At 32.7% G+C, this 12,269-nt stretch overlaps 4 protein-coding genes across 4 annotated transcripts; 2 read left to right on the top strand and 2 right to left on the bottom strand.

Moving 5' to 3' along the window:
- Nucleotides 1-320: 320 nt before the first annotated feature.
- LOC131806073 (histone H1-like) lies at nucleotides 321-1,118 on the top strand. Its single transcript, XM_059129978.1, has one exon. The coding sequence runs from the start codon at nucleotides 374-376 to the stop codon at nucleotides 1,055-1,057; it is 684 nt and encodes a 227-aa protein (XP_058985961.1). The 5' UTR covers nucleotides 321-373; the 3' UTR covers nucleotides 1,058-1,118.
- A 748-nt stretch (nucleotides 1,119-1,866) lies between these two features.
- Nucleotides 1,867-2,496, bottom strand: LOC131806078 (histone H2B). Its single transcript, XM_059129983.1, has one exon. It carries the CDS (start codon nucleotides 2,298-2,300, stop codon nucleotides 1,926-1,928), a length of 375 nt encoding a protein of 124 aa, XP_058985966.1. The 5' UTR covers nucleotides 2,301-2,496; the 3' UTR covers nucleotides 1,867-1,925.
- Nucleotides 2,497-2,538: 42 nt separating this feature from the next.
- LOC131806074 (histone H2A) lies at nucleotides 2,539-2,956 on the top strand. Its single transcript, XM_059129979.1, has one exon. It carries the CDS (start codon nucleotides 2,572-2,574, stop codon nucleotides 2,944-2,946), a length of 375 nt encoding a protein of 124 aa, XP_058985962.1. The 5' UTR covers nucleotides 2,539-2,571; the 3' UTR covers nucleotides 2,947-2,956.
- Nucleotides 2,957-4,512: 1,556 nt separating this feature from the next.
- Nucleotides 4,513-4,922, bottom strand: LOC131806082 (histone H4). Its single transcript, XM_059129987.1, has one exon. The coding sequence runs from the start codon at nucleotides 4,882-4,884 to the stop codon at nucleotides 4,573-4,575; it is 312 nt and encodes a 103-aa protein (XP_058985970.1). The 5' UTR covers nucleotides 4,885-4,922; the 3' UTR covers nucleotides 4,513-4,572.
- Nucleotides 4,923-12,269: the final 7,347 nt, after the last annotated feature.

Genomic DNA, 12,269 nt, shown 5'->3' with positions numbered 1-12,269 from the left:
TTTAGTTGGAAATTTGTGATTACATTTTTATAATCTGCCAAGTTAAACGTTTATAATTCACAAACGGCAAGTGATAATTACACCAAACTTTCTTTAAAACATAGCCTGAAATCTATACTTTAAAGGTATAAAACATTTTTAGTGAAAATTATCAAAGCTTCTTCAGGAAAATTTAATTTCTCCGAAAACTTTTGTAAAAAATTAAACACGCTTCCACACAATCTTTCGAAAAATTTACCAATTGACTACTATGCACATCTCATCTTTTCGATGTACCTACACTTTAGCTCGCCGCTAACAAAAATAATAGTACACATAAATTTGTGAGTGTATTTGTGTTAACAGTGAAATATAAACCAAACAGTGAATAACCATGTCTGACGCCGCCGTTGTTGAAGCCACCGCCTCCCCAGTTGCCGCTGTTGAGAAAAAGGCACCAAAAAAAGCCGCTGCCAAAGCAAAGAAGCCATCAGCTGCCCCTACCCACCCTCCAACCCAGCAAATGGTTGATGCCGCCATCAAGACCCTGAAGGAACGTGGAGGTTCATCATTGCCCGCCATCAAGAAATACTTGGCCAGCACCTACAAAGTGGATGCCCAAAAATTGGCCCCCTTCATCAAGAAGTACTTGAAAGGTGCCGTTGCCAGTGGAAAATTGATCCAAACTAAAGGTAAGGGTGCTTCTGGTTCATTCAAATTGTCAGCTTCGGCCTCCAAGGAACCCAAAGCCAAGACTGCTGAAAAGAAGAAGAAGGCCCCAGCCGCTGGTGACAAAAAGAAGAAGGCTGCCGCCCCTAAAAAGGCCGCTGGTGAGAAGAAGGCAGCTGCCAAAAAACCCTCTGCCGCCAAGAAGACCGCTGAAAAGAAGAAGGCCGACAAAACAAAGGCAAAGGCTGCCAAGAAAACCGGTACAGTTAAAGCTAAACCAGCAAAGACCGCCGCCAAAGCATCTGCCACTAAACCAAAGGCACCCAAGGCAAAAACTGCAGCTGCTAAGCCCAAAAAGGCCGCAGCAGCAAAGAAGCCAGCTGCTAAGAAAACCGCCGCCAAGAAGTAATTTTTCCCAGAAAGATTACTTTTTCCACAATATTTTCGATATTCGAAAACATACTATCTAACAGCCCTTTTCAGGGCTACAAATTAAATTAAAAAAGAGAAAAATATTTATTTTCAACAGTTATCGTATATATTTGTTACCTAAAAAAAATTGTACACGTGTTTGAAAAAATTACTTTCGCTAATTACTGTTCTTATTAGGTAATTTTATTGAACCAATATAATCGTGGACGCCACTGGATTATTTTTTAACCCAGGTCATAAAAGATAATAAAATATTTAAAATTTTTCCTAATTACCCACAGGTCATAATTCTCGAAAATCCCCATAATTTGGTCATTTTTATAATTTCTACTTAATTTTGAAAATTTTGCCATTTTCATATTCTCTGTTAAATTTCACGAATTTCATCTAAAAATGACATTTTGGCAAAATATTTACATTTTCCATCAATACATTTTTTCCTTTGATAATTTCTGCCTCAGCCTTATATTTCGTTGCTTTGCCGTTGTGCTGTAACAAAATGCTCACACATACATGATGCCCATTCGATGTTGATCAACGACGGCAAGGCAAATCACCACTAACACACGCACACATACACGACGACTATGGCTGTTATAGCATATAGCACAAGCAAGCATAGAACCCAAGCAAGCAAAGGCACATATGCGAGTTAGCTAAATGCTTGGAAAAATCATTGTATAGAGAAAAATATATTTCTTATGGAATTTTATTCGTTTATTACTAAATAATGATAAATTGTAGCTTCAACAAAATATGATCTCTTTTGAAATGTTTTTTGTGGCCCTGAAAAGGGCCTTTTAAGGTAGTATTTCGACGCATGAAAATGAAAAATATCAAGACATTTACTTGGAGCTGGTGTATTTAGTAACAGCCTTGGTACCTTCACTGACGGCGTGCTTAGCCAATTCACCGGGCAACAATAGACGGACGGCGGTCTGGATTTCCCGACTGGTGATGGTCGAGCGCTTGTTGTAGTGGGCCAAACGAGAGGCTTCGGCGGCAATACGTTCGAAGATATCGTTGACGAAACTGTTCATGATGCTCATGGCCTTGGAGGAGATACCGGTGTCGGGATGGACTTGCTTCAACACTTTGTAAATGTAGATAGCGTAACTCTCCTTACGCTTGGTACGTCTCTTCGACTTATCGCCCTTGGTAATGTTCTTTTGGGCTTTGCCGGCCTTCTTTGCTGCTTTACCACTGGTTTTAGGAGGCATTTTCACTTATTATTTTTTTTGAATCACACAAACACTTTTAACACTGTTCACAAATGATAACCAAATCGGCCAGCTATACAGAATTTGTAGATTGTAGTCGACAAGAATTTCAGGTAGTCACAGCTAGTAGGCACACACAAGGCAAACCACCCCATTATTGAAGAAATGTGTGTGTGAGAAAAGTATAAATAGCACGTTACGGCCCGAAAATTTTTATCATTTGTGTTTTTCAGTGCTTAAGTGAAGTGTTTAAAACTAAAATAAAGTGAAAATGTCTGGTCGTGGTAAAGGTGGCAAAGTTAAGGGAAAGGCAAAGTCCCGTTCCAATCGTGCTGGTCTTCAATTCCCCGTCGGTCGTATCCATCGTCTGTTGCGCAAAGGCAACTATGCTGAGCGTGTTGGTGCCGGTGCTCCCGTCTATTTAGCCGCTGTCATGGAATATTTGGCTGCTGAAGTCTTGGAATTGGCTGGCAATGCTGCCCGTGACAACAAGAAGACTCGTATCATTCCCCGTCACTTGCAATTGGCCATCCGTAACGACGAAGAATTGAACAAATTGCTGTCTGGCGTTACCATTGCCCAAGGTGGTGTATTGCCAAACATCCAAGCTGTTCTCTTGCCCAAGAAGACCGAAAAGAAAGCCTAAATTACTATCTCGAAAGAGGTATTATGGAATGAAAGAAGAAGAATACAGACCATCGTATAATTCCATAGAAAAATCAACCAATCCGTCCTTTTCAGGACGACAAAAAATATTTGAAAAGAGAAAGAAAATTGCGTCAAGCTACATTTGTATGAAAAAAATAAAAATTCTCAATAATTTTCTGAGACGTTGGCAGAATAACTGTTTTTCGTTGTCAGTTGCATATTCGTTGTTGTTGTCTCTTATGATTTCAGGAATAGAGCGAGCGAGAGAGGAGAGATCGTGGCGTCACCAAATGAGTATGTATACTATGAGGAAGAAGAAGCATGTGGCAGTTGGTGGTGGCTTCGTAGTAATTTTATGTGAAAAAATCGTACCCCGGCGCATTCTTGGGGAAAGCATAAAGTAGAGGATTTGCAAGGGAATTTTGGCGGCAAAGTAGTGTTGTGGTGGAAATAAATGGACACATACATGAAAATAAAAGCGCATTGTGGTGCTATGGAAAATTTTAAATACAAAAAATAGAATAAAAGTAACATAATAAAATGAAAATTAACGAAAATAATTACAAAGAAAAATAAAATAACGTAAATTAATAATTAAATTAAAATAAAATAAGAAAATTTTTAAAAATTAAGGCAAATATTAATGAAATTTTAGCAAATTTAATGAAAATATTTGAAAATAATTTAAAGAAATTTGGAATAATAAACATATTTTATGAAAATAAAAGATACTTTAAATGAAATCAAAAATTTTAAATTATGAAAAGGAAATAAATTAAATAATTTTAAATTAATAATAATAATAATTTTAAATAAAACGAAAATGTGATTTTTAAAAAATAATGTAATGAAAAATTAAATTAATTGAAAATTAAATAAGAAAATTTAACATAAATAAAATAAAATTCATTTAATGAAGAACTTTTAAATAAAATTCAATGATTTTAATTTTCGATACAATTTTAAAGAAATGATTAGTGAATAATTTACAAATTTTTAATGAAATTTTTCGAAATAAAATAAATCAACGATCTATTTAATAAATGTTTTCAACAATTTCAAATTAAATTTTGAGAAAGATTCAACAATGTTTAAAAAAAAGTCAAAATGAAATTCCTTTGCTACCACAGCATGGTCGTTCTTTAGTAATATCGACTAAATAATACCAATACATACATAAAGCGACGCTATGTTATACTCATATTATACGAAAAGGAAGAAGAAGAACAACTAAATGTGTTTAGCGATGTGAGTTGCCGACGGCATGTTTGTGATCGGGAATAAAATACGAGACATCGGTAAAAGAAGGTTTTCGGTGAAAATATTCTGGAGAAAATTGAAACGAGTAAGTATTTATATTTTTTCTTTATTTGATTTTAGAAATTTTTCACGAATTGTGAAAAAAAATACGAGATAGCTGAAAAAGAAAATTATTAGAAATTTTGACATAAAATTCCTATATTTCCTAAGGTAAGTGTTTATTTTTTATTGATTTTAATGATTTTAATTAAAAAAAATAGTTTTCAACAAGAATGTATCTCTTTTTTGATATATGTTGTGGTCCTGAAAAGGACCGATTGTTTTGTTGTAAAAAAGATTTCTCCAAATTGCGTCAAGAATTTGTTTAACCGCCGAAACCGTACAAGGTACGGCCTTGTCTCTTCAAAGCATATACGACATCCATAGCGGTGACGGTTTTACGCTTAGCATGTTCGGTGTAGGTGACAGCATCACGAATAACGTTTTCCAAAAACACCTTCAGAACACCACGAGTTTCTTCGTAAATCAGGCCAGAGATACGTTTTACACCGCCACGACGAGCCAAACGTCTAATAGCTGGCTTGGTAATACCTTGGATGTTATCACGGAGCACTTTCCTGTGACGTTTAGCGCCACCTTTTCCCAAGCCTTTACCACCTTTACCACGACCAGTCATTTTTTCACTTTAGTTTATTTCACTTATCACTTCACTAACGTTAAGCACGAATGATTTTTTTCCGGGCGATTCCGCTCGTATTTATACAAAATTTGAGGCTCTCTCCAACCATTTAACGCACAAGTAAAGTATGTACAGTTATATGTGTGTGTGTACATTTGCCGTTAGTATTGTATGTTCTCTTTTGTGTGTGCGTGTACATTTGGTATACGGATAGGTAAGAATTCACTAACATATCAACCCCGAAAGTTGATGCTAACAGCACAATTTTCTATAAATACTCGTTTTCTTGGCGATGGCAACGGATTCAGTGTCGAACATTCAAAGTGGTATCATCAAGTGACAAGAAGTGAAAATAAAATATTAAAGTGGAAAAGTGAAGTGATTTTGAAAAGATTATTATTGAATTCTTATTGAATTCCTACCAGTGAACAATAAGACTCATTGTGTAAAAAGTTAAGCTTTATTTTAATTAGGGCAAGGCTATTAGCCGAAGACCCACAAAATAAGACATTTCTAAAATGGAAAACAGTGATTTTTTCTCAGATCACAGTAGTATAACTACTGAAGATAAACTGAAAGCTTGTGAAAAAGATAAAAAACTTAGAAAAAGAAAAAAAGAAAAGCACAGTAGCGAAAGTGACACTGAAATAGAAATTACAAAACTTAAAAGCATAATAAATGAACTTGCTAAAGACCGTGAACTATTTAAAGCTCGTGTCATTGAGCTTGAAAATGAAATAAAAATAATGAAAGAAAATTCATCTAAAGTGAGTGAGAATAATGAAATAAAAAATAATGATTGGGCTGCCGAAGCAAGCAGGGGCTTCGGTACGGCGTCTGCCAATAAACCAAAGGCTAAAACCAAAAGGAATATACGAGTAAGAATCGTGAACAATGAAGAAGAAATGCCAGAAACAATGACGGTGGATGATTTCAACAACAACAACAACAACAACAACAACAACAGCAACAACAACACAGCGGTTATTGAAGAGGGTAGCTGCAACAATGATATACCAACAACAACTCAAACAAACACAACTACACAAAAGCAAGGTAAGGTCAGCCCTCCTCCTGTTTTTAAAATATACAATGTCAATGTCAAAGAAATTACTAATAAAATTAATAGATTATTAGGGCATAATCTTTTTACTATTAAAATTGTGAATAAAAATATGATCACAATTAAACTAACTAAAAGTGAGGACCACCCTAAAGTTAAAAACCTACTAATAGAACAGGGTTATAGTTTTTATACATATTCCCTTAAGGAAGATAAACCAATAACGTTGGTTATTAAAAAACTATCAGGAAATTATGATGAAAATGACATCAAGGAATATTATAATCTTTCTGAAATGAAAGTTAATATTATTAATGTTAGAAAACTAAGTCTAAATAGTTTTGTAATACAACTGTCGAGAGACAGTGACATAAAAGCCTTTAAAAGGCAAAAATACATTTTTCAATGCGGAGTTAGCATAGAAAATTATAAAAGTGACAATAGCATCATTTGTAAGAGGTGCCAACGAATAGGGCATATTTCAAAAAATTGTAACATGATTTACAGATGCGTTAAATGCGATAAAACCCACGAACCAAATAACTGTTCGATTCCTCCCAAGGAGGAAAACAATAAAGAAACAATTGTTAAAGACCCCATTACGGGCCAAATTAAGAAACAAATAGGACAACCTGTATATTGCATTAATTGCAAACAATACGGTCATGTAGCAAGTTATAGAAAATGCCCAACAAGGGAAAAAATAGTCCAAAGAATGAAAGATAAAGGTAAAATTGGTGCAAAATTAATCTTAGAAAATAAGGCTCCACCACATAATCCAAATTTATCCTACTCGAACGTAACTAAAAGCAGCCAAATAACGGCTACAAAACTACCCCAAAAAATGACACATGGCGATGCCCATGCTTTTGACATCTTTAATAATGACTGTATAAAATACATCGGAAAAGACATGTTTACAATTTTTAAAAAAATTGATGAATATGCTAAAATTAGAAACAACCTGAAAACTGACGAAGAAAAATCTCAAGCTATTTTTGGATTATTATTAAATTTACGTCTCAATGACTAAGTTAAAAATAATTTTTATAAACGTAAATTCTATTGTGTCTAGACACAAAAGGCATTATTTGAATATTTTTTTGAATGAACATAACCCAGATATTCTTCTGTTAGCTGAGCATAAACTCACAAACAGACACACGTTTCAATTAAAAAATTACACAATTTTTCGTCAAGATAGGGAAAGTGGTCGCGGAAGAGGAGGAGGAACTGCAATTTTAATTAAAAACTGGATTAAGGCAGAACGCATTCAGGCAAATTTAGGAGAATTGGAGGGAACGATAATTGAAGTTAAAGGTCGTCCTACTAACTTAATAATAATGTCTCTCTATAGAAAACCTTTAGGCAATATTGAAGAATGTGACCTCGTTAACATAGGGAATATTATTGGAAATAAAGAAGCTATAATCGGGGCAGACTTAAATGCCAAACACCCACTATGGGGAGGTAGGGAAGTAAATGTTAGTGGGAGGGTTCTTGCCGATTGGCTAAACACAACCCCTAACTTATTAATCAGACCTTCAAATAACCCAACAAGGAGTCAATTTAACTATCATTCTTATATTGACATATTTATTACCTCCACAAATATGGCGATTTCGGCACCTGATCCAATGAAATGTGTAGAAACTTTGGATTATAATTCTGATCATAAAGCAATTTTGATCAATATAAAAACAATTACTATTGAAAAAAGAACGGATGAAGAGTTCTTTGATTTTAAATCATTTAACAGAAATTTATTTAACAACACTATAGATGACCAAAAGAGCAGACTCAGTCTCCCAGTCAATAGAAATGCAACAATTGATGAAATTGATGCAGAAGTTGAAACCTTAACAAATATTCTAGTTACAGCAATGAACGAAAGTATGGTAAAATATAGACCAAAATATGGAATGATGGTACAGCTTCCACAGGATATTATGTTATTGATAAAACAAAAGAAAAATCTGAGGAGAAGAAGGTATAGAATTCTGGATAGAAATGAATATATTACTCTAACATCTATTATACAAAGACTGGATAAAATAATCCAAGAAAAAATCAAAATATTTGAGGAAAATTATTATGAAAGTAGACTAAACAGCATAACAAAAAATGGCGACATGTATAAAAAAGTTAAAAAATTCAGCTCGACTCAAAGAACCAAAATTTCCCAATTACTAAACGAACAAAATGAAATAATTCATGATAGTAAAGAAAAAGCAAATCTAATAGCAGAGCAGTACTCCAAGATTCAGAGTAACTTTAATGACTCATTCCCTCCTCATATGGAGAATGAGTCTATGGTTACATTTGGAAATGGGGTTACTGCTGATGGAAACGGCGCTGAGAATGGGAATCTAAAACTTTTTAAGATTGATGATATAGGGATCGCTATAAACAGATTAAAAAAGAAAAAGAGCAGCGGGGTTGACGGAATTCCGAATTTTATAATTCAAAAAATCGACAGTAGATTATGGAAAGAACTTGCCATATTATTTAATCAATGTCTTAATTTAGGGTATTTCCCAAATAAGTGGAAACACGCAATGGTAATACCTATTTTAAAGCCGGGAAAAGACCCAACTTCCCCTTGTAGTTATAGGTCAATATCTCTATTGTCAAATTTGGGCAAACTATTTGAAATTCTCATTTTGGAAAGGATTAATTTACACATTGATGAAAATAATTTGCTTAAAGATTTCCAATTTGGATTTCGTAAGAGATTGTCAACTTCACATGCTCTTCTAGCATTTTCAAATCAGATATCTAGCGGTTTCAATAAGAGAAGTGCCACAATTGCAGTAAGCCTCGATTTTGAACAAGCTTTTGACACTGTGTGGCAAAAAGGCATTATAAGTAAAATGGAAGCTAATTATAATTTCCACAGGTCTTTAGTAAGGCTCACTAGTAATTATTTAAATGGTAGAACATTTACTGTAAATGTTGAAAAATCCCACTCCTCCACATATAATATAAAAGCCGGCGTTCCCCAAGGATCGGTACTTGGTCCGGTTTTATATAATTTATACCTGGCAGATTTACCCCAGCCTGAAAATGAATTGCTAGTTCTGACCTTTGCAGACGATATTCTGATAGCGGCCACTCACCCAAGAGCGAAAATTGCACAGCAAAAACTTAATGATTATCTGGTAATATTAAATGATTATTTTAAAAAATGGAAATTAAGACTTAATATAAGTAAGTGTAAGTCTATTATAATTAAAGGAAAGAAAACAAGGCTTTATAAAAATTGTAGAAAATTTTCACCTAAAATAAAAATAGATAACAATATAATTGAAAACGTGTCTGAAATCAAATATCTGGGAGTGTTCTTTGAAGAAAACTACTCATTTAATAAGCACGTTGAGTACATACTTCAAAAAGTAAAAGTAGCTTTTCAAAAATTGCATTATGTTCTAAGTTCAAAAAGAGGGCTTAGCAGGGACATAAAAATGTGTATCTATAAACAGCTATTAAGACCAATCATATCCTATGCATTCCCAATTTGGTTCAGCATATCTTCTAGTCAGATGGAAAAAATTAGGGTTTTTGAACGAAAAATGTTGGCATACTGCCTAAATATGAGGGCAGAAAGAACTGATGATGGAAGATTCCGATCACCATCATTAAATAATCTATATAACACCAGCAAGCTGGATAGAATTGATAAATTCATGACCAAGATAGGACTTAAATTCATAAATAGTTGCAATAATTGCAATAACTCAATCATTCTAAATGGAGTAATAAGCGAAGAATGTTTCATAAGATATTTACAAAATGATGGCTATTTGTCACCTATGTGTCTAACCTACTTAGAAACTCACAATTTATTATTCGATAGCAATGAAAAAATAATCTTTTACAACAGAAGATATGGAACATACAATATTGAAAACCTTGTATATAGAACTGAACAATATTAATATTAAATTATAAAAATTTTGTAAAAATTTTGTATATATTGTAAATAGTAGTTTTTTAAGTTTTATTTATTTTATTTTTATTTATTTTAAGTATCTGAATTCAGTTTTGTTTTGTTTTGTTTGTTTTGTTTTTGTTTTGTATGTTTAAGTATTTTATTTTAGTTATAAGTACTCATTATAAATGATTAACAAGTTTTCTTCCCTTTCTTGTTAAAATTACAAATAATCCTATGACAAAGTCAAAGTTTAAAACACAAATGGGCTGACCTACCTCAAATTAATACTTATATATTATATTCCTAGAAAAAGTTTAAATACTGTTAGGAAAACTATTATTATAATTCTTAGAATTTTAAGTTCAATTTTGTAACTAAATTATTTGGGAAAATAAATATGCAATATGCGATGGCAACGTTATTACAGTGTCTACCGTGTTTGTGTGCATATCTCTAGTGAAGTGAAAAAAATTCAAGTGAAAAATGGCTCGTACTAAGCAAACTGCCCGTAAATCGACCGGTGGAAAGGCTCCCCGTAAACAACTAGCTACCAAAGCTGCCCGTAAGAGTGCCCCAGCCACCGGCGGTGTTAAGAAGCCTCATCGTTTCCGTCCTGGTACAGTTGCTTTGCGTGAAATCCGTCGTTACCAGAAGAGTACTGAATTGTTGATCCGCAAATTGCCCTTCCAACGTTTGGTTCGTGAAATCGCTCAAGATTTCAAAACTGACTTGCGTTTCCAGAGCTCTGCTGTTATGGCCTTGCAAGAAGCCAGTGAAGCCTACTTGGTTGGTCTTTTCGAAGATACTAACTTGTGCGCCATCCATGCTAAGCGTGTCACCATCATGCCTAAGGATATCCAATTGGCCAGACGTATTCGTGGAGAACGTGCTTAAATTCTTGACGTTTTAAAAGCAACAATTTTACAACAAAACAATCGGTCCTTTTCAGGACCACAAATATTTTATAAAAAAGAGATATTTTTTTACTCAATCTACAATTTTTAGTATTTTTTTGAAATAAATAAAAATAATTTAGGGCTATGATTATTTTTCAACAATTAACATTTTTTATAATAAAGATATATTTTTTGATGTTGTTTTTTTTTTTCGTTGATGATTTTTCGACACTTTATTTTTTATTTAATTTTTTTATTTTATTTTGATCGAATATTTTATTTTTTTAATTTTATTTGAATTTTTTGAATTATCCATTTTGATATTTTCCTTTAATTTGCAAAATTATTATCATTTTTGTACTCCCTCTTCGAAAAAAAATGCTATGACTCATAAAAACAACCACCACATACATTTTGCTAACGGGATTTTTTTTTGTCCATTTTGTTTTTTTCCTTTTCCCGTTAAACAAAAAATTGCTCTCTTTATGATTTTTGGCGCGAAATTTGTCTATTTCTCTCATTTTATTCCCCTTCGATCATTTTTTTCTGTTGTGGACTATTCAATTTAACGGGAAAAAATTCTCTGCCTTTAATTTCTAAGAATTATTTCATGTGCATTTTAAAAATTTCCAGCTAAAATGTGCCCCACGTATTTAATTTTTTTCAGGAATGATGTATGAAATATGTTTTATTCCTTTTCAGCAACATTTTTAAATGTTTTAAACGCATTTTAAGAGATTTGATTATGAATTTTCTCCGTATGGATTTACAAAATTATTTTTGCCCGATGTATTTGAAGAAATTGGTAATAATTTATTATTTTCAAAAATTGAAGAAGAAAATAATTGATTTGTTGATAATTTTGATGTAAAATATAATTAAAAGTATTATAAAAAGGAATTCCAATAATATCTACCTTTGAAGTTGATCGAAAATCATTTTGTAAAACGCAATTAATTTCATGTCATTTCCAAGTGTTCTAGGTGATATTTGCCTGTAAAGAGGAATTTCTTTTTGGGAATATTTTTTCATAAAATTATCAAAAATTTGACAAAATGACGTAGAAAATGGCTTCTAATACTATTTTTAATAAATTTTAGAACAAATTATGTTAAATTTCATAAAAAATATTGCAAAATGAAAATACATAACCGTTTGTCACTGAATGCCTGTACATTGGTAGTATGAAGTATTCTGGGGATTTTGTAACTTTTCCCCGTAAATTATGACTTTTTGTGAATAATGTTATATTTTGATGTAAATATACAAATTCTGAAATGTTTTTTAAGAAATTTTTATAAAACTTATTAAGATTTGAGCTTTCAAATTTATTTCAAGAAAAACTTTTCTTCATTGAAATTATGCCAACAAGAGGATTTCTGCTGTCATAGACCACATAATAATTTCAATTTTTTCACATAGTAAAATATGAAATTTCATCGATATTTTTCTTTGATCCTAAAGTAAACATATCAGGCTACATTTTCAA

The sequence above is a fragment of the Musca domestica genome, unplaced genomic scaffold (assembly GCF_030504385.1).
Source record: "Musca domestica strain aabys unplaced genomic scaffold, Musca_domestica.polishedcontigs.V.1.1 7, whole genome shotgun sequence".
In the NCBI taxonomy this organism is placed as follows: domain Eukaryota; kingdom Metazoa; phylum Arthropoda; class Insecta; order Diptera; family Muscidae; genus Musca; species Musca domestica.
Note: the sequence above shows the minus strand (reverse complement) of the source record. Positions and strands in the feature narration are given on the sequence as shown.